Source organism: Balaenoptera acutorostrata, chromosome X, assembly GCF_949987535.1.
Source record: "Balaenoptera acutorostrata chromosome X, mBalAcu1.1, whole genome shotgun sequence".
NCBI classification, from domain to species: Eukaryota; Metazoa; Chordata; class Mammalia; order Artiodactyla; family Balaenopteridae; genus Balaenoptera; species Balaenoptera acutorostrata.
In genome coordinates, this window is record NC_080085.1 from 128,202,999 (window position 1) to 128,230,903 (window position 27,905).

A 27,905-nucleotide genomic window follows, 5' to 3' on the forward strand; every position below is an offset into this window, starting at 1 on the left:
TTTCTACTTTCTTCTCTCCCCTTTCTCTCTTGTATTATGTTTTCTCTTTCTTTTTCCTCTATGCCTGCCTTCCCGCTCTTATCCATTGCCTCAGAATCTCCCCTTCTCTTTTCCTTTCCTTTTCCTCCAGGACTGAAACTCAGCCTGATTCTCATCACACTGTCTATAGCACAAAGGCAAAGATAACTGAAGGCTGGACTAGAGGTGTGGGGCTTCCAACTAGTTTCTTGCATTTGGTTATTATTTTGAGCACTAAACAGCCATTCAATCAACCTCACGTTCCACATCCCAGCCAGACGCTGGCTTCTTTCATGGAGGGTCATGAGAAATGTTTATAACAAAAGCACTGCCAAACTCCCTACTTTAGTAGACTGAACAAATGATGTTATAATGTTTTTATGTATTCTCAGTTAAATTGCACCTCATTTGAATGTAACAGTATTGGAGAAAGAATGACTAAGTAGACCAAATTGTCATGTTTTCGGTGGTATTGCCACGTGCTGAGTTTATGAGATGAATGCCAAGATGATTAGGGATTTTCCTTGTATTCCAGAACATACAAATGGTATCCAACATCTCCTCCATGGAAGCTTTGGGTCTGTTTTTCATAAGCTTCCCACTCTGTTCATATACAATACTGTATCTTAAATATAAACCTATCATCAGGTTTAGCAAATCAATACCATAAGAGTATGAAATGGTCCCCAGCACTCTCCACAAGGGCATTTCACAGTAAAAGCAATTGAAAAAGAAGCGGCAATGGAATATCTTATGAGATAGCCATTTAGATCACAAAAGGGCCATAAAAGTCACAAGCAGTTTGTGTGAAGCAAGGATCATAATATAACCATACAGGACTTGCTGGGAAGAAAGAGGAAAATTGCAAACCAATTTGTGGTTATAGGCTTTTCTGTCAATTCTGTTGGGATTTAAAACTTGTAAAAGGTAGAAACTTCTGCCAGCTTACATTATGGAGAGAGAGTGTGTAACTATAATCATAGCAGCCAAACAAACACCACTTATTTGAAGCCAATAAAGTCTTTATTAACTTCAAAGCAATTAGTGCTCCTTGGGTTCATTTAGCCCCAGAATGGGAAGTTGCCACCCAAGATCATTTGTTAGGAACAAATTTGGGAGTCATCCCAGGATGTTTCATTTACATCTTTCAAAAAAGGGGATAATGTTTTAGTTCTGAACTTGCTATGTCATAAAAGAAAATAACAAAGTATGTGTTGGTGTCCGTACAAAGTATGTGTTGGTGTCCATGCAGAGTATGTGTTGGTGTCCTTTGCCAAAAGCAGCAAAACAGTTTTGCAAATGATGGATGAGTAGTTGTGAAATATAGTAGATGAAAGTGTGGGCCTGCCTTTGGGAGCCCATAGAGACTCCAAGATTGCAAGATGGCGTGCAGGGGCAGGCCGTGCTGGTATTTCCTACTGTCAGATGGCCGGCCTTGTCCATTGTGTTGAGCTCTGCAGACCCAGCTCGCCTTCTGAAAGCAATTGCAGCAATAATTGCTGTCTATACTCAGCGCCCGTTGAGCATGACACATTCTATATGCATCATCTCTCGTTAGTTCAGCAACTGTGCAAGGCCTTGTCCTCTTCCTGCAGATGAGGAAACTGAGGTTTAGAAGGTTAATTAAGAGTAGTTGAGAATCCAACCCAGACTTGCTTGGGTTCCCCACTTGGAATCTTGCCAGGACGCCAGGCTCCTCCTCCGCTTGATGGCCAGCGCCACACACTTTACACATCTTTCTACTTGGGTCACTCTTGATATTGCCACACTGAGATTTAGTCTTCAAGTGCTCCCAGACTGGAGACAGGAGCCGACAGATCTCCTGGTTGTGTACTATTCTGCATTTCTTGGGCTGGCTCTAAATTAATCTCTCCAAACAATAAAGAAAACTAATTAGATTACAATTGCATGTCTTTTAGCATGAATCTTTATGATTCACTGTCAATTACAAGCTAAGGCATCACCAGTTTGCCCGGGTCTTTATTTTCATCTGAGCAATAAAAGTAGTTTCTGGTATCCCTTCATTTAAGCTTTCTCTTTAAAGAACAGCACTCCGTTAAGGAAGATACATGAGATGAAATTCCATCTTACTGTACTCAATCAGATTTCTTCAAACAAATATAAAGCAATGCTGCATCTTTTAATAGAATTTTAAAAAACTGACATCCTATAATTATCTTTAGGTTACAGTGTGGCCAAGGCAAGAGTCCTAGTATTTTCGTACCACTTGTGATTCACTGAAGTACTTCATTCAAATGGCAAAGCAGATTCCCCGGGCGCCCTTGTCACCTGTCTCTATCTAAAGTAGCCTTTCTGAGACCAGACAGAAATGTCTGTTTCTGTGTTTTGTAGAGTCCCCGGTCATCCTGATCCCATGACTGATGGGTGCTCTCTGTGGACAGCTCGCTAGTCTGCACTTGACTGCAGGCCCGTCCCGGATCCAGGGCCCAGTGGGTGTTATCCCCTTTCCTCGCCTACAAAACCAAAGATGAAAAGAGACCCAGATTCATAGGTAGTCCAGAAGCATTCTGGACGTTCCCAGCCGGGGCTCACAGCCAGCTTCTGGCAGGCCCCACCAAATGGGTCAAGCCCAAGTGCGTGAAGTGGGTAGGCATCCCCTACCTGGACCACTGAAAGGCACAAAGCCAGCACATCTTGCCTGGGTGTGCCACCCAGCACGACAGCCCCCATCAGAGCTCTGCCACGAGAAGCCAGGTGTCAGGCAGACCCGGGCCGTCCCTCACACTGCTGCGTACTAGCTCTGTGGCCTTGAACTAGTCTAGTTTCCTTCAGGGCCATCAGTGTCTTCATTGGTAAAAGGGGGTAATAATCTCTGCACTGGCTCCCTCACAAGGTTACTTCAAGGAGCAAGAGATAATATTCTTTGTCCAAATGCTGTGTAAACTCTAAGAAGCTGTAAGCTAACATGAGATTATTCTCATCATACGTTGGCCAGAGGGGTGGGTAAAACATCAGGCCTCAACATGTCCTGGCCTCCAAGAGACATTAGAGACGGTTCTCTGAATCTTCTGGAAACCTCTCACCTTGAACCACACCAGCGACTCTCGGCAACGGGGGAACAAAAGCAAAAGTGGAGGTCCTGGTGGAGATGGGAGTCATGCAGGGCACTTGCCATTTCTGTGCTGGAAAGGAGCTACTCAGGGGCTGGGGGGAGAGCTCTGTGCCCCTGAGCCAGCCTGGACCATTGTGACCTGTGTGGAGCCCACTGTCCTGGCATTCCTTCCCCAGCTGGAAACTGGTTTGCCTCAAGTAGCCAGGGCCAATCTGTACCACGCCTGCAAGTCACCCGATGTGTCCTCCATCCCCATTCGCCCCTGGCGTTGTAACCTGCAAATTTCAATTGCATTGGTCCCAACCCACATACATACGTCACAGATAAAGCAAGGACCCTTTGAGGCCTCTGGCTAGTGGAACTGGAGAAATGCCTGGCATCTCATGAATCACTTACCTGCGACTGATGGGGGTTTAAATAACCCAGTGCTTCCACTTCCCTGGCCACTAAGGCAGCGCTGTTTCGACAGCTGCTGCCGGCTGACTTCAGATGGGGACTCTAGGGATGGAGTGAAATTTTTGCAAACTGCAAATGCCTCTGAGTAATGGGTTTCATTCATTTCCTCAAAGACTACATGCATTTTCCAAGTGGTTGTGCTAATATGAGAATTTGAAAATTCATAAGCAAGCCATGGTTGTGATTTGCATTCTCAACACTGAGTTATTTCACAGTCCGTGCCTATTGCAGTGCATTGATGTTTTAAACAATAATCTCTGCTTCTTAGAGTAAAAAGGAAAAAAATGTGAAGGTTTTAATTGCCATCATAACCCATTTATCAGAGTGGTACAGTTATAAATAGTACTTCTCCAATTAATTGGTGGCCTTAGTCATTAGAGAAACACAAATCACACCACGCTAGCATCTTCTAATTTCCATGTCTCACGCCACTGTTATCATCTATAAATGACCAATTTTGTTGAAATAAATTTGTTAACATGACTCAGAAAGATGAAGGTAAATTATCTTATTTTCCCTTGTGCTTGTAAGAAGAAGGCTGAAATGCATCTTTTTATCCTGCTCCAAGTACTATATCATACTCAGAGTGGAGGTGGGGTTCTCTTTCTGAAAGTGCATTAGAGAGTCGAGTCTTTGCACTGGCTGAGCGCCCGAGGACTAGCTCAGAACACTATTATGGGAAGGATCCACTTCAAAAGGAAAGGAGAGGCGATCACAGTGTGTTCACCCTTAAAGCCAATCATTCGTGTCATTCATTTGCTATTTATGTGCCAGTGGGGCTTTATTTCTGTCTTCTTTGCTGCTGTTGCTGCTATGGCTGATGTCAGCAAACACGACTCGGGCCAGTGTCAGCCTCAGTATGGCAAGTATGTAATAGACACCACTGGAAACCAAGAGACTAGCAGTCTCCCACCAAATCTGCCCCCCACCCTTCCCCTCTCTGGGCCCCAGTTTATTCTGCTGTCAATCCGGAGGAACGGATGACACATTCTCCAAGTGCAACTCTCGAAACTTCCATGTGCACGCTATGAGTTTGGATTTTCTTCTGAGGAAGAATCCCATGGGACTGAAGGTAGCGTAGTAGTTCGAGATTGAGTATGGCCTGGGGCCACTTCATCTCCTGAGAATTTTCCAGCTGCGTGATCTTAGGCAAGCTTACTCAAGTTACCTGAGCTTCAGTGTCTTGGAAGCTGGATCCACCTGCATACCCTCTGAGGAACCTTCCATGCCCACCCTGCAGCATCAAACTCATACATTCCCTCCCTCCAGTTGGGTTCAACTGGGTCCCATCTCTTCAGAGAATTACTGTGAGGATTACGGTAACCGTGTCAAGTACTCAGCCCCTGGCACAGAGTAGTTGCTCAATAAGCAGGCACTCTTATTCCTATGATCTGTTGTTAGTGTTTTCCTTTGTCAGTCATTGAATCCACCAGCCTTACCTAATTCACAAAACACACACTTACATTGATTCGCATTCATTCATGCACTCGTGCATCAAATATTTATGGAACACCTTCTGTTTTGTTTCCTGCTAGAGATATAGCAGGAAACAAAACAATCCAAAGCTCTGCCCTAGTGGAGTTTATATTCTGTTGGGTGGAGACAGACAAGAAATAACATCAATATACCATGATAAAATATGTTGGAAGGTGATAAGTGCTATAAAGAGAAATCAGGGGAGAGTGCTCTCGAGAGGGATGGAGTAGAGTTGCCGGTTTAAATAGAGTGGTCAGGGAACGCCTCAGTGAGAGCTGGCATCTGAACAAAGATCTAAAGGAAACAAGAAAATGCGCCCCACAGAGATTTGGGGGAAAGAGGAATAGCACATGCAAAGGTCCTGAGACAGGAGGGTATCTGGTGTGGCTAGAAACAGTAAAGAAGATAGTTCAGTTGAAGCAGGGTAAATGAGAAAGAGAATGGTAGAAGAGGAGGTCAGAGTGTTCACTGGGAATCATTGTACAAGAGCTGGTAGACCACTGGAAAGACTTTGGCTTTGAGTCTGACTTGGGAGCCACTGGAGGATTTTGAGTTGAGGAGAGACTTGATCTGATTTATGTCATAACAGGATCACCCTGTGGCTATTGAGAAGTGACTGTGGAAGTCAGGGATGGAAGCAGAGGGAACTTTCTGTAAGGAGACTATTGCCATAACCTAGGTGAGAATGGTGGTGGCTTGGACCAGGGTAGTAGTGGTGAGGGTGGTGAAGAGTGGATGGATTTGGAGATATATTTTGAAGGGAGAACAGATAAGATTTGCTGATGGGTTGATTGAATGGAGCTATGAAAAAAATATACAAGTCAAGAATGATTCCAAGATTTTTAGCCTGTGATTCCAATATGTTTAGCCTGAGCACTTACAAAAAATGCTATTGCTATTAACTTTATAATTCAGTATGATCATTAGCAACAGCGTGATAACAATGGACCACATGGAAATATCTGAATAATTTTTCTAATACACGGACTGGGAGAATGTTAGTTGCTTATTATCTTTCTAATGCCAATATTAAAGGGGAAATGTCCAAAAGAAATAAGGACGTTTCTCCTAAGCCAGAGGCTCTCCAATTTGGATGTACATCAGAATTACCTTTGAAGCTTGTTAAGAAATCTACGGAATCAGATTCTCTGCTTTAAGCACATACACGCATATACAACTACACACACCGTGTTGCCACTGCTATGTTTTTATACCACTGAGTCGTCAGTCAAATGCCTGGTTTGTGGCTGATAATAACCAGCTTTCAAATTAAGATAGCTGGTGTTTTAAATAAAATATTGTCCCCTCTCTGGGTTGTCTGTAGTCATCAGCTCCTGTCTACCACCAAAGCAAAATGGCCCCAGCTGATCCTATCAAGATGGGGCCTTGGGACGTTGTTTGACTCACTCATGTGACCTTCAGCTCACTGAACATACATACTGCTGATTGGCCTCAGTTCCTCTTCTGACAATTCAGAGAGAGGTGGATTCGCATTCCCAAGATCCTCTACAGCTATATGATTCTGTGATACTATGATTCTGCTCTGTTATTACGAAATTGTTATTTTAGAAGGCCATTTGCCTCTTAGAACTGGGTATTTACAAAACCAGAAATCGAAATGATGGTGGTGGACATTTTACTTAAATTACATATTGGAATTAACCCCAAGTCAATTCAATGTACTGTAGTAGCAAAAGATCACAGCCTTTAGAATCAGAAAGACCTTCATTCAATTCTTGGAGCAAGTTGCTTCACCTCTCTAAGCCTCACTTTTCTCACCTGTAAAATGAAGATAATAACAGTGTATACACCATAGAGCTATTGTGAGGATTAAGTGAGATTTCACGAAAAGTGGTTGGCAAGGGACCTGGAGCACAGTATGTGCTTAATAAATAGTCATCGTCACCACCCCCATCATCATCTTCATCATTGCTACTCGTAAACATTATGCCTTTTCAACTGTCGTTAGAGAAGGCTGCAGATAATTTTATGAAAGCATATAGTTAAAGAATTTAGTACTTGTTCTCCAATAGATCTGTCTGAAAGTACACATATGGATGGGAGATTGGCTAAAATAGAGCAAAACTTTTCAAACTGTGTTTCAGCCAAACAAACAGAAAAACAGCGAAAAAGCGAGATTGTTTCCTCCTAGCCACTTACTGGCTATGAGACCTCAGACAAGTCACAGCACATATTAAGAACTGGATAAAATGAAATATTATGAGTATTATCATTATTACACATAATGTGGGTGATAATAGTGGCAAAAGGAGATTTTGGTAGTAAAAGAATGTTGGACAAAAGAAGATGTGCACGCATCAGATCCTAACAACATGTGTAGGTCTTGTACTCAGGCACCAAACTGGGAGGAGAGAGGAACCTCAGCTATTCTGAAACTAGATTTATTTGAGGCTTTCTCTTCATAAGCTGCGGATTGTTGATAGGCTAACAATGAACTTCATTTTTTTCTCATTTGAAAGTATATGTATATTAGGAATCTGTGTGTTTTTATACAGTTCTAAGCCCATTTTCAGGGGTGATGCCGTTGGTGACCTCTGTTCTCAGGGACAAGTTAAGGGTCACCTCATCCCGGACCTTTACGCAGCTCACTCAGCAGACCCCCCAACTCTGATCTTCAGTCGCAGGCCAATTCTCCTCCCCCTAGAGGCTGGAAAGGAGAGGAGGACTTGGAGTAAGCACAGCGTCCCATGTCCCTGCCATGTAATCAGAAGCTTGCCTGCAGTTTGAGTATTTCACTATAATTGCCATGTTTTCAATACGGATGATAAAAAGGCAGATATAAAGGCAAATATCAAGGCCTCTGGCTGACAAAAGCAGATTTCAGAGAGAAATGTGAAAATAGCAACTTACTTCAGCAATAAAGAGAGTATATTTTATACTCCAGGTTTTTTTTTTCCCGTTTTGTAAAATCATGACTTTCTAGTAAATGACATCCCAGAAGATATTTATCAAAGCGGGAAAGCTGTGGAGAGGAGCACCTCGCATTTGCTTTAATATTTCGCCTTTTCTTTTGACATTTTCTTGCCTAGAGATCTAATTCTATTAAATATGTACATTTTTTTTTGGCTGGAAGTCTTCTTCATGTATCTTTCAGATAAATCTTAAAAGTACATAAGGTCTGGAGGGCAGCTTTCTTGAAGTGCAAATGAGACACACAGTAGAATATTGTCTATGAGGGTTTCCAAATTATTTATATTCCTGCAGAGCTTTCTGTTGCACTTTCTGTGATAATGATAAGGGAAAAGGTAAGGTTCCAAAGTCCTTCTGTGACCCACTGTCAAACCACGTTAGGCATATTTCATATCTGGCATGCAGGAACTTACTTTGGCTGATCGCTACCTTGATTGGCTTTATTAAGCATGGTCATGACTGAAACTTTGCCTGATGGACAAGGTAGATAGAAGTCGTGTGTTTGCTAAAGTGGAAGAATTATCTTCCAGATTCTATAAACACTGTGGGTGAATTGGGATGTCTCCTAGTAGAGCTTTCGAGCCTAAAACCTTGCATCCATAATTTCTTCTCTTGGTTTTATTTTTCATTCCCTCCATCTTCAACTATTTCCTGCATGTATGTGAAATCAAACTCCCAGCGTAAGGACTCGCGAAAATGGGATTTTTTGAGCAAATGTGTATTTATTAATGTTCACAACACTGGAATTACAACAGAAATGAGAAAAGAGTCTACAATGAATTAAGACTGTTGAATTTGTTTTTCTGCTGTGCTGGTTTCCCCCACCCCCTACTTCTCCATTCCCTCCCCTTTCTAAGGCAGCCGTGGAAAAGAGGCCATGTACAGGATGCTGATGACGAGCCTGGGGGAACAGGAACCATTCTGGAACTTTCTGTTCATTCCCCTGCAGGCCTGCAACAGTCTGGATGAGTAGGCCCTATTTGGGGTTTCCTGATCTTTAAGTTTATGTCTTTCACCCAATTTGGGACATTCCAACATGGGATTTTAGAGTGTCACCTTTTATGGTAGTCACTGTGGGTGGAGTGCCAGTTGGAGATAAGCGTAATCTAGATTTGTTTTCTGCTGTACTACCGCTTTGTTACTATGTATTTTCTAGGAGTTATCTTTACATCAGGTAAGACCTCAGTGAAACGAGAAAATGCCAAGTCGTTAAATAATTAAAGTTAGTCATAGCACCGAGAAGCTACTGCAGGGCTGGAATATTCAGGTTGGCGTGTGACGTCACTCAGAAGCTCAGGACCGCAGTGCGGGCTCTATCGTCCTCAGGCGAGCCAACTCAACTGATGGCTGCTGGCCTTTGCATTCTGAAAGCAGGAAACAAGTCTCTGTGATTATAAGGTTCTCTGCTTTCAGATGACCCATCTGAAGACAATGAGAAGGAGAGTAGATCTTAAATGTTCTCAGCACACACACACACACACACACAGACACACACACACACACATTGTAATTCTCTCAGGTGATGGAGTGATGGAGGTGTTAACTAACCTTAGTGTGGTCATCATTTCACAATATATACATATACCAAATCACCATGTTATACACCTCGAACTTACACAGTGTTATATGTCACTTATATCTCAATAAAGCTGAAGAAAAAGACAAGAAGACTGGACATTAGAAAGACAAATGTGAGAACCCAGACGAAGGGCAAAAGAAAGGAAAGAAAGGGAAAAAAATCTCCTGGTCCTAAACGCAAATAAACCATATCCCCCATCCACCTGAGATACTTGGTTTGTCAAAGCTCTTCCACGAGAAGAGATGGTTCTTCGTTTCTCTCTGTCTGCGTTGTACAGTTCTGTGTCTTCTCTTGTCATTGGATAATTACCATAGCTTGACTCAACTCATTTTCCTATCACTGAAGACAAGGATGTGTTGAAGTTACTGCACGATGGAGGGGATGGTGAGAAGGAAGGGAGCGCACAAAATCTGTTGCTTTTGCAAAATTGTCATCGAAAGGATAGCCAGAACATAAATGATACTGTTTTGGCTTCAAAAGGGTAAGCAGGTGTCTTCGAAGTCCCAAATGAGCTGTGTACAAGCTTGTACAAACAAGTGCAGAATCAGGCCTGTTTGTTATTCACACAAACAGAGTTGAAACCATCTGAATTCTACAGTTCCCAGAATTCAGATGGTGCACAATGGTCCATAATGAGCAGCACCTGTGCTTACCTCAATTACCAGACAGTTCTGAACAACGGCAGAAAGGGCTTACTAGAATTTTTTTTTCAATAATAGATTTAGTTATGTCTTTCATAATTGGATTCAAAAGCTCAAAATTTCATTTTGCAACTTGTTCATAAAATGTGTATGAAAAAGTCTGGCATTTATTCAAAGGAAATAGTCTATGAAGGAAAAATTGCAAAACAGCCAACCGCTGGTAACTAAAGCAGCCAAATTATAGTCCAAGCACTTGGCAAATACACCATCTTTTTATTATTTCAGTAATTGAATTTCTGTTAAAGCGTGGAGCATAATTTAACATGAGGAATTTATTTATAATACAATAGTGTTTCAGTAATAAATGCATTATTATTGTCACTTTTAATGGAGTCTTATGTATTCCCTCTGAGACTATGCGGCAGACTTGAAGACAGCCACTGCACCAGTGCTGTTTGTAGACAATTGAATTAATTGGAGACAGGGTCATTAACTCGACCTGAATACCTCTGATTGCTTCTGTAAATAAGGTTAGAGAGCAAATGGCTAATCTTCGTTGTCATTATAGATTCCTCTTACATTTTCACATTGCCTTGTATATTAAGATCATTTTGCTAAGCAGCTTTTCAGACTCTCCTCATATTTACAGTATTATCTTGCGTGGCACATAACCATAATTGTATCAGACTTATATTACATTCTCCATATCTTTATAAAACATGATACTCGTAAAGAACCTATGTTGAAGCACAACTCATAAAAACCATCAGACCAATAAATGAATAAACCGCAGTGTATAAACCATCATATTAAAGGAAAGTAAAATCACAGAGCAAAAGTGGCTTTGGTCTCCTCTTGCAGATCCGTATACAATTTGGAAACACGATTAACACAGGATGGGCTCCCAAAGATGCAATCTCTAAAGAAAAAGCACAGCAAAGGAAGCATTGATTAAAATCTCTTCATGTTTCAGTTGACGCCATGCCCTTTCTTGCCCTTCTCTAACGGCATTTATAACATGCAAATTACAGGAGGTTGGGTTCTTTCTGCCTGCTCATTCTAGATTGGAGTTAACTGAGAACTATTTGAAATATAAATCTTAAAAACTTTTAAATATTTGACTTGTTCTTTTGCATATCAGTATCCTGTTATAGGCAGACAAGATATTTAGAGGGGATTGGGGGGAAAATTCTCCCATTCTAATGACTCAAATAATTAAAAAACGTATACTGGAGACATTTCTATAAATGAACTTCCTCAAGTCCCTTTGTAATACAATTCAGAAATAAAGGACCATTAAAAATGGACAGTATTATGAATATTGAGTCTTCTACAAGTAAGATGCCAGAAAAGAGAGGAGGAGGAGGAGGAGGAGGGGAAAGAAGAAAGAGGAAAAAAAAGTAATGCTATGCTTTGTTATTTTTCCTGACAAGATTTTTTAAAATTACTGAAAATATCAAAGATGTCATCAATACTAGATCTGTACTGGTTCATTTATACTGCTAGAAGAGTAGGTTGGTTCTACATAAACCATAGCTCCAAACCAGGAATTTATCATTGTCCTGTGACCAACTGGAAGCCTATCAGTTTTTTCCCCAGCTTCACTGAGCTATGATGGACAAATAAAAATTGTACACGTTTAAGGTGCACAATGTGATGTTTGAATATACACGTACATTGTGAAATGATTAGCACAATCAAGCTAACAAACACATCTGTCACCTCATGTAATTACCCTTTTTTTGCTGTGAAAACGCTTGCGATCTGCTCTCTTGGCAAATTCCAAGTATACAATACAGTATTATGAACTAGAGTCACCATGCTACACATTAGGTCTCCAGAACTTATTCATCTTGTAACTGAAGGTTTGTACCTTTTGACCAATTTTTCCCCCACCTCCCAGCCCCTGGAAACTACCATTCTACGCTCTGTTACTATGAATCGGATTTTTTTCTTTAGATTCCACGTATAAGTGAGACTATGTAGTATTTTTGTTTGTGTCTGGTTTATTTCACTTGGATAATACCCTCCAGGTTCATCCATGTTATTGCAAGTGGCAGGATTTCCTTCTTTTTTAAGGCTGCATAATATTTCTTTCCTATAGATAGATAGATAGATAGATAGACAGATAAATAGGTAGATAGACAGATACCACATTTTCTTTAACCATTCATCTGTCAATGACCACTTCAGTTGTTTCCATATACTGGAAGCATATCAATTTTCATGAGTTTCATGGCTAACTGAAAGAGAGTTGACATTTACCTTGAATATTTAATGAGTCATGTTCAACAGATAGAAAAATAACCACCATTTCAGTTCTTTTAGACTTTTTGCCTTTATACATTCTTATTTCTGCAACTAACTTTCGCGTATATGATGAGAACTTGAGTAACATTTGACTCTCATACATGTAAATGTACATTTGTGTGTGCTGTCAAAACATGGCTAGAACCCAAATGAGCGTTAATGTAAACATTGACCAACAACAATATCTTCTTTATTCAATGACTTAATGTCCAGTGTGTACCACTGAAGTCAACATTTCTGTTCTTAGCCAGCTAGTAGCAACATTATTTTTAAAATTTAAAATCAATATTGTGCACCTCATTTGAGGAATGGTACTTCTCTCAATAGTGTTTTACTTCTTAGGCAACCATCTTAATTGATGCTGAAATTATTTTACTTCTCTTGGTATTAGCCATCTTGGATTTTAGCCAATAGATGCGTCTACTTAGTCACATGCACATGCACACATACACTCACAGGCATGTACACGCACTCACACATGGACACACGCGTTCTCTATCATTCAAATACCTTGAATTTAGGCGTAGTTGTCTGAAATACGTAGTGAAATATAATTGTACTCAAAGAGAACATTTTTAGCTTGTAACCTTTCTGGAAAATACTTCCCCACCAATTTTTTGCCCAAGTTTCCAACCGGCAGAGTAATGTACCTCGGTCTTGTCATTATGAAGCTAGAGTAGTGTAGGCTGGTGGAAAGTGCATGGGAATTTGAGACATTGATAACATCAGGCTAGCAAACACATCTCACTAAGAGTACACGTCTCATGTGGTTTGCAAGTGAGCGTATTTTTCTTGTTTGGGACATTTAAAATCCCCGCCCCACCCGCAAGTTGTGAATGCCTTTCTTCACCATAATTCCTAAGATGTACATTTGTTTGGGCTTAGCTGATGGGCACCCTGTATAACTGTGACTTGCTATTGACATACTCTCAGGATAGGCAGATTCCCAGGTTTTCAGATGACCACAAATGTAATTTGCTTAACTTCGGAAGGTATTTTTAATTGTCTGTTTGTTTAATCCTTTTTATTCAAAATTCTGCCTTCTTTGGAATTTCTAAATGTCCCAAATTCCTCTGCATGACAAATTCCTCCACATGACAGATTCCTCTTAATGACAAAACCAGACACCCCGACCTTGTTATTACTTGCCTGTTTGTCATTATCACAGATCCTGCAAGTTCTTGGAGAAGTGCCTAGGTTTGTTTCCATTTCTTTCTAGATCAGCTTTTAAGCGGCTCTGTGTTCGTTTGTAATACGGGATTGCCATTCTTGTTGCTACTGATCTAGATTCGAGTGTAAGCCCTGCCGTTCCACATACAGGAGTCAGTGTTGAATGAGGCTGGCTGTACTTAGCTATCTTATTACTGGTGGCCATGATCAGCCTTTTCCTCTTGACGTCAAAAGCATGTTGGGCTCAAGATCAAAGGAGCTCCCCAAGTATGAGGAAAGTGTGGTCCCCTCTTCTTCTCTCATTTACACTTGACCTCCTTTCATTTAGCCTTGATGAGAAGGGAGACTGTTAGCTGGAAGGCAAGATTTTCAGGCAGATAACATTACAGGATTAAAGATCCAGTATTTCCTTTGCTGTCATTCAAAATAACAGGCGTAGGAAATTCTGTTTAAAATAGCTGGGCTTCTGACTTAGAGGGCTTCTGTATAGAAGACTTAAGATGTCAGCTTTAAATATGACATTGATAGTCTTAGGCAAAGAATGGGAGTGAATTCTTGTAGAATCTGTCTTTTTTTGCCTTGCCTGTTTATTAATGGTCTTTGTGATTTATTGTGAATGCTGGGGAGGATTTTCAGGCCCACTTATCATGGGAAGGGAACACCTTCTTGTTCTTAATGTGAGTGTGTCGTAATTAGCAATGCATGTGGGCTAGGAGATTTAGTTCTGTCTTTTGTGAAAGTCCTTCAACCTCAAATTTAATCCCAAATTGATTGAATACTTTCTCTTCCATGAGGAAATTAATTATGCCACTAGAAAAATCATCAACTAGAAAGGGAGTTAATATCAGGCACAGTGTAGACCGGGCTGGTTAACGTATCAAAATGATATGACGAGGGTAGCTCATGTTTCACACAAATCGAAATAATGGAATCATCATTTTAATTAAAAATGGGAAAGTCTGTGTATAGATGGCATTCATTTTCAGTAAGAGCCACACCATTTATGTCTTATGTTCGTGCATGTACATTGCACCCTGTGACCCATGGACAGCTGTTGCTCAAGATACCAATTACATTAAAACTGTCCATCCAAATATGTTACGTTTTGTCAGTAGAACTGAAGCTGAAGAAAGAGTCAGGCACTGTGACGGGCCAACAGCCATCCAGCCAGTTGAAAGGTTACAAATCCATCATCAGACAACCTATTTGCTTAATTATGTTCATCAAATGAACTTCTAACTCAGGATGTTTTGGGGTTGGGTAGGCTGGCCCAAGTAGGACTTCTGTTGAGAGTCGGCAGTACATAGACATTTCATAGTTAAGTATTGTTCTTTACCAGGTGACCTTGTTTGTGCTGATTTTCTGTTCATTGTGAGGCCATTTGGAGTGTGTTTTCATAATAAGAAGATTATATACAAGTTATCGTGCCAGCGATACAGAAAGTGACGGTACAGTCTGGCCCCTGCCATCAAGGAATTTACAGTGTAGGTGAGCAGGCAGAAGGTTAGCACAGTGTCATAATTCGAGAATAATGAAGTGATAAACTGTGATGAAGTTAGTGAAAAGAAATCAGAACAGGGAAGTAGTATCTGGGAGAATTAAAGTCATGGAGAAGACCTCAGGTTATTGGAATTTGAGCTTAAAAGATAAAGATTTAAGGAAGCAGAAGAGAAGGGAAAAGTGTCATTCTAGACTGAAAAAACAGGGTAAGCAAAGGCATGGGAAGAGAGGGAAATAAAGACTGGCCCTAAAGTAGAGGGCTAATGGAAAAAGATCTCTGAAAATCCTGTAGAAAAAAACTGCATCTCTCCGTGAGGAAGTCATGGTAAGTTCTGAAACCAAGAGATCTCGTGCCGTATATGGTCACTGGGGCCAAGTACAAAATAACTCAAGGCTTCTAGTCTAATATGGAGCGAGGCCAAGGAAAGTAAGAACATCTGATTTGCAACAGGGAGTGGGCAGGACAGGGGCTGTTGGTAGCAACTAAGAAAGCAGTTGCACGAAATTGGGTCATTTGTAGAGACCTGGATGGATCTAGAGACTGTCATACAGAGTGAAGGAAGTCAGAGAGAGAAAAACAAAGACCGTATGTTAACGCATATATGTGGAACCTAGAGAAATGGTACAGATGAACCGGTTTGCAGGGCAGAAATAGAGACACAGATGTACATACAGCACAAACGTATGGACACCAAGGGGGGAAAGCGGTGGGGCGGGGGGGGGGGCGGTGGTGGTGTGATGAATTGGGAGATTGGGATTGACATGTGTACACTGATGGGGATAAAATGGATGACTAATAAGAAAAATAAATCATAATAAAAAAAGCTGAATTAGAAAGGATTAACGGTAGAAAAGAATAAGTTGGGGTTGGGACCGTATGAGGTCCAAGTCAGAAGGAAGCAGGTACTATGAGGGAAGAAGAGCTATAAGGTAGAGAAAAAATACTAGAAGGAATAAGTGTGTTGGTGATGTCAGGCACCAACACACGCAGAATAGCCGAGTCACATTTCTGGAGCACCAGAGTGGTCCCTCCTGCTGCCGTTGGTCCCAGGTCTGGTTTGCACGCAACCCCAGTTCCTGGAGGCCTGAATGTACAATGACTTCTGTTCTTGGTTTTTCTTATTGCACCACGTACCTCCTGACATTAAACTTCCCATTAGACAAAGTACCTGCAAGACACACACACACACACACACACACACACACACACACACACACAAACATACACCACACACAAAAAAAGAAAGCAGTTTCAGTAGGCCAGAGTTACAAAGCCTGATTACTGGGCCTATAGGCGTTTGTAGCGGTGAGGAAGTGAAACCATCCTGTGTTGACCACATCTTTAGGAAGTGTCACGGTGGAGGACAGTCAGCAACTGTTTCTTGATGGGGAACCTGCAGCCTGGTCTCACCCAGAAGGGCTGTCTGAGCAGCTTCCGCCCCTCATGGCTCTGTGTTAACGTTAACTGCCTCTTCCTCGTGTTAGGGTTAGACGCTGCGGTTTTGCAAGGTGCAATTTTTGCCATTCACTTAGGTATTCTAATGCTTTTATTTATATTTCAGGCATAATTATGAAGGCACATTCAGTAAGGAAACTGTGTAGGTTTTAGTTTAGAAATTGTGTATATGACTTGGAATGCCATTCATTGGATGCCCTGTCATCCCATATACAGGAATTTTATTTTGTAGGTATTACTTTTATAACTTAAAAGCTTTTCATTGAAAAGCGCACCTATCAATATTCATAAATATATGAAGTACCATTGGAGGAACCGTAAGAAACTGATAACAGTGGAAAACTTTGGAAAATTGGTTGACGTGACAGTAGAGGGGCAGAAGATGTACTTTTCATTGTATCCCTTGCTGTAGCTTTTGAATTCAGTACCATGTTTATTACCTGTTTAAAGACAAATACAATATTTGAAGAAACACAGTGACGTGAAACGTAAAGGACATTTAAATTTCCCCTATTTCATCTTTACAAACTACTACTCTGTGTGGAAAGAGTTATCAGCTGTAAACTGGAAATCTTTTCCTCTAGCCTCCGTGAGTTTTGTCATTCTCAGGAGTCAAATGCAACAGGCTTTTCTTAGCCTAAGGGGCGGATTGCCTTCAGTGTTTTGAACACTGAAATCTTGCAATCCGTCTCATTAGGTCACTTGAAGAAAACATTTGGGATTAATTCTGTGTTCCTGTTGCTTTTTGGTATGATTACAGGGTGGATTTTGTAGTGGATCCTGGATTCTTTTCCTTTCCTCAAGCTAGACTTGCAGTTTAAGAAAGCATCCCAGTAGCCTGGTGAAACCCACCACCACTCACTCCGCCTCAGAGCCCAGCCACGTGTCATGGCTAAGAGGTCCTGGAGCATCATGGGTAAAGTGGGAGGATACCCGTTCCCATCTCTCCCCCGACCCCCACCCAGTGTTCTTGTAGCAATCACGTGAGGTCATGGGAGTGAAAATACTGGAACATTATCAAGTGCTCTGCACTTAAAAAGTATTTGGTCTTGTTGCTCCAATGATGACGATCTCCTATTGGAACCATAGTCAGTGGGTGCACCCGGGGACAATTCTCCTAGAGATCTTAAAGAGAAGACCTCTATATGGCTTTACTCTAGGGTGTCTTAAGCGCACCAAACATTGTACAGAGTGTGTGTGTGGTTGATAAAGCCTCTGGCCTTAGAAGCTCACCCTCCAAATCAAGTGTCTCTGATACATCAGGTAACAAATCAGACATGAAGGGGGGCAGACATTACTGATAAGGAGATTGGCGTTGGGAGACAGCAAAGAAGAAATGTAGTCTAGGGAGAGATTGGAAGAGGGGTGCCCACTTTTCCAGTCGAGAGGCAGCTCTGAGCATGATGGGTGACAGAAAGAGGTCCTCAAGCAAGGGCAAAGGCAGAGGCTTGTGCTGACAGCTCTGAGCCTATCAGCAGCCTGTTTTGTACTCTCCTAGGGAACTCAGGCTGCCCATGGCTGGGGCTCTCCTGACGGGGAGCTGGGCCCCATCTCCAGTCCAGTCCTATAGACACAATGGCAAGATTCCTGCAGGGGAGCAGCCTGTGGGTTTAAGTCACCCAGTCAAAGTCATCCACTGCTCCCCCTAGGATTTGTGATGATGGAATTCTTTATGGGAACGCTTTGACCTTGTTATGGATTCCTGACATCTGGCCCTCTCTGGGTTCCTTATGAATGTGAGCTGCCAACCGTTCGTTCTCTGCTTTGCTGGAGACGGGGTCACGGGAGTCGGAGTTCTGTCCACTTGCTTACCTTCATTCTCCCCCTTGCCCCCATTTACAAAAGTAGACTTTAAAGGCAAAACGGACAAAAATACTTGGCTGTATACAATTTTTTTCACCTGTTTACCTGTTTGTTGAAACAGTTCTGACCGATAGCGGAAAAGTCACTGTGGCTTTTAATTATTTCCAGAAAAAATTTGAATACCGGTTTATTCTCCCTAATGCAAATTGTGATGTTCTCAAGACATAAATGGCCCATTAGCCACCATTGACCAGCCTTGCTGGCAACACGCTGGCGCCCTCCGTAGCGCCACCTCACTTCATACTGCAGTGAGGCGGGATCCAGACGCCTTGGTTTTTTCCATTCCTTTGAAACTGCATGTTGAAGTTTGCCCCCTAGTATCCTTAAAACTATTTTTCAACTTGATATTGTTTGGTGCTAAGTCTCGGTATTCTCAGCTGTAAAATGGGAGTATTAAGAGTGCCTGACTTACGGGACTATTGTGAGGATTAAAAAAGAAGATTCAGGGAAGGTGCTGAACCTGGTTCCTGGCGCACCTCGCATGCTGCATCTCTATTAGCCATTATGAACCATGCTCAGGGTCCCAGCCGTGACCATGGATGCAGTCTAATACCACCCTGACCCTTGGCGGTGATAGTGGCAAGCTGCCTCAGACCCTCGTGGTGATCCATGGGGCACATTTGGAGGAAAGAATTATGCATTTAGTCAACTACCAGTGCAGGCAGGTAGCCTCAGGAAAGTTGTAAGCTGAAGCTGGTGCTTATCACAAGGAATCGGATAAAACCTCTTCAGGAATAATTGCCCAAAGGAAGCTTCAACTTGACCAGGTTAGATTCAAAATGACATAAGGCAGTCAACTTTCTTTGTTGCTAAAGGAATACAGAATAATTATGGAAAAATAAAATCCACAGTTGATCTCAAAACTGTGTCTTCGGCATTAGTTTCCAGTTCACCAACTTATTTTTTTTTCCCCAGCAGTTTGTATCTGAATAGCCTCTGTAGCCTTGGTCCTCTCAGTGTGGTTCACTGACCGGGAGCATCTGTAGCGCCTGGGAATGCAGAACTCAGGACCCATTCCAGGCCTACCTAATTAGAATCTGCATGTTCCAAAGATCTCCAGGTGATTCGTAAGCACATTAAAGTTGAGAAGTACTGGTTAACAGAGTTCTCTCACCTCAGTTTCTTGACTCAGTCCTCTTAAAGCCTATGTGATGTATTACCCCATTTTACAGATGAGGAAACTGAAAACCTTCCGTTAAGTGCTTAGCCTAAGGTCACACAAAAATAAAGTATCCAAGCATGCTCCTCTCACTGTACTAAAACTACCTCTTTAAAATCAGTAGGGGAAATGTAGCTGTTTAGATATGTGAAATAGACTGAAAATGGGAGAAAGGGCACAGGCAGGAAAAGATGACAAGGGCCTGGGTCTGGTCAGTCCACCAAAAGGGTAGCCAAGCTGTGATGGATTGTGAGTCAAATGTAACTCTGAAAAGCCATTGCCAAAATCACTCAACATTATGGCCTCAGAAAAGAAGTAAGATGCCACGTAAGTTAAGATAAATAGAACTAACTGCTGGTGATCCAAAAATGTGAGGAGCCATTCATTTCGAGTTTTCATGAAAGTTCCAAATGGCCAACTTGCAGCTTCTTGGGAAGATATAACCTCTTTGATTGCCCATTGCTGTGGCAGTAATCTACTAGAGCCTTCCTGACACCAAGCTCTGGCTCCCAGAGACCCTGGGATGACACTCGGGCCACCTAGATGATCCAGAACCATCTCCCCATCTCAAGATCCTGAATTTATTCATATCTGCAAAACTCGTTTTTCCACATGAGGTACCATATTCACAGGTTCCAGGGATTACGATTTGGACATCTTTGGGGGAGTCATTATTTCACCAACCACATATCTCTTCAGTCAGTCAGGGCTTTAAACTGTGTCATATACGGTAACTTGCCCATTAAACTATGTCATATACGGTAACTTGCCCATGAAGATGAACGTGAGTGGATAGGTGTGCATCTCCTTCTTATGCTTTGCAAGTAAATTGAGCAGACTCCATTTCAAACACCAGAATCAGACAAAAGCACAAAATCCCAGTGTACACACACACTGGACAAAGATTATCTCCTCGGAGCCATGCCAGGGTGTAGCCCGAATTACAAGTGGATGGCTATTCACCATCTGCTCGTCAGTGGCACCAGTGCATGAACACAGAACATACTTGATTCTGAGTTGCTTGTGATAATATTGGGCTATGCAGTCTTTTATTTTCAAACTGTGCTCAGGGGCCATCCCAGGGTGGAGGAAAAGCTGCTGGGGACTTCCTCCCCAACATTCTGCCCCATCCCTTGTTTCCACCAGAGCAACTGTGTTTTTATCTGTCTTATGTATTATGCTTCTGCCTACACTTTCCATTGGACAGTTGGGCTAAATGGGTTTTCTGGGGGAGGGTTGGGGTAGATTTCAAAACTACTGACTCAGACCAAAATGGATTCCTCCCATCCCCGGGCTGGAATAGGCTCAGGGCTCAGAGTGTCTGCCTCTAGGGGCCTAGTATGGTGAGGCACATAGATTGTTCCAGTTTTGGAGCCCAGAGTTCAGAGAGGAAAAGGAGGAAGAGAGGAAAGATCAGCTATAAATGTTGATTCCTTTGCCCCAGGGCCATCCCTTTACAACTTAATGATGGAATCAAGTATAGAAGCATTTCAGATTATCTGGTAGACAGACATTTGATCTCTATAAAACCGGAAAAGGGTCATGTTGATGAAATTCGTACAAGTTTCAACCAAAGACGAGGGTTTAACAACATCCTTGATAGACTCCCCCATCAAGCATCTCATGCTACGTCTCTTTGGCAAGGTCTGGGCCTTGTGAAATATGCTGCCAAGATCAATACCCTGGGGACTTGCTTGTCGAATCCTTCCCATATATGTTTCCCACTACAAAGTCATTACCCCTTCTGGAACCTTTCCTTTCTGATGCCCACACAGCTTGATTGAGCAGAATGGCCAATTCATCATCCCTGTTTATCTCCTGAGAGAGGAATTTACAGTTAAATTAGGATTCGAGTCAGATAGCACTGATGCAGATGTTTGGTTTTCCAGAGACCGTTAATCTGAATTAGTGAAAAGTCTGATTTATGAAGTAGCCATACAGAAAGGCAGCTGTAATCCTCTGAGGTTCATACAAGAGCTCTGTGACTGTGTTGCCAAGAATAGGTCATTTCAGACCTGCCTTAAGGAGAAGATTGGATTGGGCAAAGGTCTCCTCACACATTTTCTCTAAGGTCCAAACCATCTCCCTTAAAATCCCCTATGCACTTTCATTTCATGAGGATCATAATCTTTGAGTTGGAATACACCTTAAAGATCATCCAACTCCTCTGTGGATCAATAATAGGAATCTTTATTGCTGGCTGTCTGGTCACCTAAGGGTATCAAGCTCACTGGCCTACAAAGCAGTGGCTTCTTTCTGTGGCCAGCTGTAGATTTTTAAGTCTTCTCTGATGTTGAAGTGAGATCTTTCCTGGCTAGATCTCTAGTTCATTGGTCCTAATTTTACCTTGGAAGACTCTCAGAACTAGCCCACTCCCTTTCCCATAGGACAGACCTTCCGGTTTTTGAAGACTGTCATCACATGAACCGCCCTCCTCCCTGCCCCAGAGTCTCCTCTAGGCAAAGTAGTCCCAGTTCTTTCATATGGCTTCTGGACTGTCTATCTAATGGTGTCACATACATATTGAGCCCTTGACTGCACAAGAGGCCTGGTCAGTATAAGCATAGAGAGGCTGTCAGGTCTAGAGATTAAGGTGCCTGAACTACCTCTTAAAACCCATCTTTTACATGATTACTCCCATTCTTGAAGTAATAGAATCACAGACAGAAATAGGATTCTGTGGAACTGACCTATACTTCCAACGAGAATCCAATCTCTGTCCCAGCTAAAAGCACTGGCGTTTATGCAACCTTAACCAAGCCAAGAAGACAACTGCAGAATTTATATGGGGAGGGAGCTCCACAAACTGTGTGGAATCACATAATTATTTCACAGGTAGAAAACATCTTTCAAAAATGGGAATATTTGAAATTAAATATAGAAAAGTTTGACAGTCAAAACCATCATAATAATACTTTTGTGCATATTATGTAAATATAATTAAGCAATTAATTTTAATTTTGGTTTATGTATATGGCAATGGAGCATTTAAGAACTTAAATTTTGGGCTTCCCTGGTGGCGCAGCGGTTGAGAATCTGCCTGCCAATGCGGGCAACACGGGTTCGAGCCCTGGTCTGGGAGGATCCCGCATGCCGCAGAGCAACTGGGCCCGTGAGCCACAATTGCTGAGCCTGTGCGTCTGGAGCCTGTGCTCTGCAACGGGAGAGGCCGCGATGGTGAGAGGCCCGCGCACCGCGATGAAGAGTGGCCCCCGCCTGCCACAACTAGAGAAAGCCCTCGTGCAGAGACGAAGACCCAACACAGCCATAAATTAATTAATTAATTAATTTAAAAAAAAGAGAAACCTTAAAAAAAAAAAAGCATGGAAAATTATTAAAAAAAAAAAAAAAGAACTTAAATTTTACCATAAAAAAAAACACACAAAAAAACCCCATCTTTTCCCCCTAGTACTCTCAAGCTTCCACACTAGGGCCAATGCTGTCTGCAGAAGGCATCTTAAAGACCTCCCAAACTTCTCTCCCACTGGCCTGCCCTTTGATCCCCTTCTCTAGCTCTGGATTTCCCCACTAGGGTCATTGACTTGCTAAGGCAGCTTCTTTGCCCTCAGTCTGGCCCGTGACCATGAAGACCTACTAAATGGGATTAGGATTAAAATGAGGCTTCGCTCCACTCAGTACAGACTGCTCACCCTGATGAACACAGTGGCAAAATCTGATCTTTGAAAATGTTGAGCAGTTCACTTTGAAGTTGTTCACAAACGTGGGTCCTTTGAGAAGTTTTATTACATTCGGGGTGAAGTCACAGAGTACACTTGTAATATTTACAGACTATGGAGTAGGTAGTTTAATATATTAAATGTTAATGATTTTTAGTATCACCTATTATCTTTGTTGTAACCACTAGCATTCTTTTTAAAAGCAATTTATTAAAATATGAAAGTAAATGGTGCATGGGAAATAATTCTAATGCAGTTGGGGGATGAAGAATGTGGAAATTGCACATTCGTCCTTCATCTCCTAGGCGGAATCAAGTATTGCGTGGGCTAGCATCCCTCATAGCCACTTTAATATACATTTGAAAAATAAACTAGTGACATATGAAAATAAATGTAGCAGAAGTGGGAATTTAACTAGCTGAACAGCTAACGGGTTTCCCTCCCACCAATGCTGGCTCTTCCCTGTTTCCAACTGTGAACTGCTCAGAGAAAGCAATTCTTTCTCATAAAGATGTTGAAGTCCTTCACCCCCGTCTGAGTTCTCATGGTGTCCTCTTTGAATTCAAGTCCACCGTCCCGCTCATCCCCAAGTATTTCTGTCCATCAGTGTGAGCATGAAAAGCTGATGTACCTCTCCCTGTTCTTTCTATACTTGTTTCCCCTAAGTGGTCATTGTCAGCGTTGACTGGCCGTGGGATCCTTCCCGAGAACACAGCAATAGGTTTAGCTGTAGGAAGACTTAGGGAAAATTATTTCAGTTCTCATTTCACTGGATCTCAGTCAAGGTTACTCTTAGGTTTCAAATCATCTTTATTTCGTATCTGCGTCTATACATCGATATTTACTTATATTTACAGTCAATTTTTCATATGTGGGTTCTGTCCACATCTACAATCTCTTAATCACAATTCTGAAATTCAAAAAGTTTTGAGAACTTTTATTTTCAGACAGACTCATTTGATGACAAAACCTGACCTAAACTGATGTGCACGTATTAATTTCAAGCCTTGATTTATTTTTCTCATTGTGACTGTTAACTGCAGTAATATTAATGAGTTTTATTAAAGGGTGCTGCGCAGATCCCACTGGGGGGTATTATAGATATGGTATAGCTACCATATGACTTTTTTAATTTAAAAAAATGTGAATATCAAAATTCATCTCCCTTCCAAAGGCTTTGGATAAGGAACACCTGTATACAAACACATACACACACAAACCAGAGATTAAGGTATAGATAGGAAAGAAAAGTAGGAAACAGCCTTTTCACGTGAAAATCATAAACATGGGAGTACAAGTTAGATCTTAACTCTCAATCCACCAGGCCATAGTCTGAGTATTGCTGCTGCTGTGTGCTGTATCTGAAACTTTACTTGGGGGGAATTGAGGCCAAGCAAGCATAGCCTCTGGATTAGTTGCACTTAAAGCTGTTCCCTCCGTCTTTATTTAGTAACCAAAGACAAAAACAATTGATTAGATTTAGAGGGTACTTTGCATAAATATGCAAGGGTACTTTATGCATAAACACTAAAAAGGAATGCAGGGAAAGAGGCACTCTGAGCTGTATGTAGATCCCTGGCTCCACTATCTCTCTCTCTCTCTCTCTCTCTCTCTCTCACACACACACACACACACACACACACACACACACACACACTTTCCCAGGGGATACAGTCCCCTATTTCTTCTGCTTCCCCTAATCTCTTGGTGTATTTGGCAGACAAATGTACTTGCAGATAGCATTTACTTAGCAGATAGCATTTTTAAATGAGCTCCGGCTATATGAAAGAAAAGAGCTACCTGGGAGCTTAAAGGGGCCGTCTTCAGGGACATGAGGCACACGTAATGCAAAGGCTCTACGCATTGGATGGTGACGGACGAGACACCCATGCTGGTTTGAAAGGGATCCTATGCCTTCCCAGGCAGCCGCCGAGCGTGGCTTCAGCTCAGCGGGCAAGAGCTGTAAGGTTGACAGCTAGGCTCCAGTGAGGGTGCGGGGTCGCGGCAGGCGAGGAGTAATGGTCTCAGGCAGGGGGGGCCTTAGGGTCCGTCTCTGTCCAGTTTGAAGGTGGAGCCGCAGGACCAGGTGCCCTCCAGGGCCAGGACTGGGTTTTCCAGGGAGAGCCGGGCAAGGAGCTGGGGGTCTGAGAGGCAGCGAGGTGTGGACGGCCAGCCAGGCAGATAGGAGGACCAGCCCAGCACAGCGGCGAATATGCTCTGGCCCCCAGCCCACCCCTGTCCGTGATTAAACTTCTCTCCAAAGAGGGGCCTGGGCTGATGAGACAGAGACGGACAAGACCCCTCCCCGTCCCTCGAATTTAGAGCCCCATTTTGGAGTGAAAGCAGAGCAAAACTAGTCCAAAGAGACGATGAAGAGAAGGACAGAAGGGCTATGACACACCGCAGAGTGCCAGGAGGCAGCTGAGGTTGATTTGTTACGGGGCACAGAGGGCAAGCGATTAGTAAGGAAGAGTGTGGATTATCAATAAAGACGGAGCGGCAAGAGGTGTCAGTGTCCCAATGCTTTGCTTGGTCAGCTTTACAGATTTAAAATCAGTCATTAGAGGTGGTTGGTCCTTTATGATCATACCTCCTGGTAAGAGTTTTAAGAAGGGTTTACAGAAATTCTGCTGGAGGAGGCCGAGAAGTGCATCCTGTCATCCCCTAATTCACATGGTCAGCTCTGCTCACCTTGGGGCCGGGCGCTGGACACCTGGCCGTGAATATCTTTACACAGCCCTGCCCGTTGAGGGACCTGAGAGGCCACGGTCCCAGTCTCACTTCTCTGTCTACTGATAGCTATGAGGCTGAGGCAAGCCCTCCCACTTCTGTGAACCTCGGTCTCCCATGATGAAAGCGAGGATTCAACTCGCCCCTTCTTGCTGAGAGGACAATACTGTGCATATGGCTAAGATCAGAGCCCCTTGACAGACCTGTGGGTCACTCACGGGGCCTCCTGAGCCTCACATTTCCCACCTGTGAAATGGGATGGCAAGCTCCACTCACCTGCCCCCCACAAATCATCAGCCTTTATGCTGACCTGGGCTCTTTTCCAGCTGGTCTGAGACCGAGTGGTGTCATTTTCCTTTCAGCCCGCTCCTGGCCATGCCTCAGCCCACACCTGCAGCGCCAGCCAGCGGGGGATCCGGCAGCTCCAGTGACTCTGAGAGCAGCTCAGAGTCAGACTCAGACACTGAAAGCAGCACCACTGACAGTGAAGCCAATGAGGCGCCGCGCGTGGCCACGCCAGAGGTGGGTGACGGGCCGGGGCCCCAGCCACAGCTTACCTGCCCCGAGGCAGCACCTCCGACCTGCACACACACAACAGTACAACAATCACAGTATTCCAGCGCGATGAGGGCTTCAGCACGGCATACCCGTCAGAAAAGTACTCAGGTGTTTGATAGCATTTTTTTCTTCTAACACATGTACTCGCGTGGTCTCTAACAGACATTTCTTTGCCGTGTGACTGATTTGCTGTGTGACTCACTCAGCTACTCTGAGCCTTGAGCCTCCCCATTACTATTACACTGGACTAGTAATCACTGGGCTCGCAACTTCACTTTCCAGAGAATCAGCAAAGCCAGTCCAGACCCGCTTCTAGCTCTGGGGACACCACCCCTTCCTCTAGGTTGAAGTGATGAAAGTCACTCGGCAAGTAAGACCCAAGAAGCGTGATGGTTGAAAGGTCACAGGTATTGTTTTTTAATTTCAATTAATATTCTTCAAGTGTGCTCGATGGTAATTCATGAAAACATTTCACACAGCCCCACAAAATACCAGAATTATAATTTTGAGTTAAAAACCCTGTCCTTCCCCTCTCATCCTCTCTGAGTGCCAGCCCCTCAGTTCCCCTGAGCCTGCGCCTCGTACAGCAAGCAGATCCCTCCACGGCTCTGGACACACTTGTTTGTCAGTAATCAGAAAAGAATAACAGAAGAAGATGCCATAGTAACATTACTGATGATCATAATAGCTCACACTTCTTGAATGTAGATCACACGCCGGGCACCGTCAGAAGCTCGTGACTTGGATTTTCTCCTTTCATCCTCATAACAGCTCTATGGGGTCCTTGCTATTATTATCCCATTTTACAGATGAGAGAATAAGGTTCTGAGAGGGTAAGAAAGAACTTTCCCAAGATCTCACGGGCAGGACTGAAACCAGGGTCTATGTGCTACCAGAGCTGGGGCCCTTAACCTCGCGCTCTGCTAACGACAGTAGCAGCCGTTCCGATTGCCTCGACGCTCACCTGCCATTGCTCTGTGTGGGTTGGAATCACGTCTACTCAGAGTCTTTTGAATTCTGTCACCCTCTATTGGCTCAGCTGATGCCTTTCAAAAAAGAGGAGTTCTAATAACAATGATGGCTCTTTTAGTTCAACAGGCAGAATTCAGACTTGGGAATCAGGCACCCGAATTGTACGCATCATTTCCATGGCTTAACGGCAGACGCTAATGTCTGCATGCATGTCCCCATAAATTGGGTATTGCCCATACACCGAGGAAAGTGCAGTGGTGTTTTTGGAAGTCAAATCTTTTCATCCTTCAGTGAAAATACAAAAGGCCTCTTCTTTTTGCCGCGAATTACAGCATC

At 42.9% G+C, this 27,905-nt stretch overlaps 1 protein-coding gene across 4 annotated transcripts in view; it reads left to right on the plus strand.

Annotated features, from left to right (window-relative positions):
- The window catches only part of AFF2 (ALF transcription elongation factor 2), a 498,852-nt gene that overhangs the window by 431,264 nt on the left and 39,683 nt on the right, over nt 1-27,905 (plus strand). For all 4 annotated transcript variants that reach the window (XM_057538448.1, XM_057538450.1, XM_057538449.1 and 1 more), the window contains one exon: nt 26,402-26,561. In XM_057538448.1, coding sequence (XP_057394431.1) covers nt 26,402-26,561 — 160 coding nt within the window. The remainder of the gene's footprint in view (nt 1-26,401; nt 26,562-27,905) is intronic.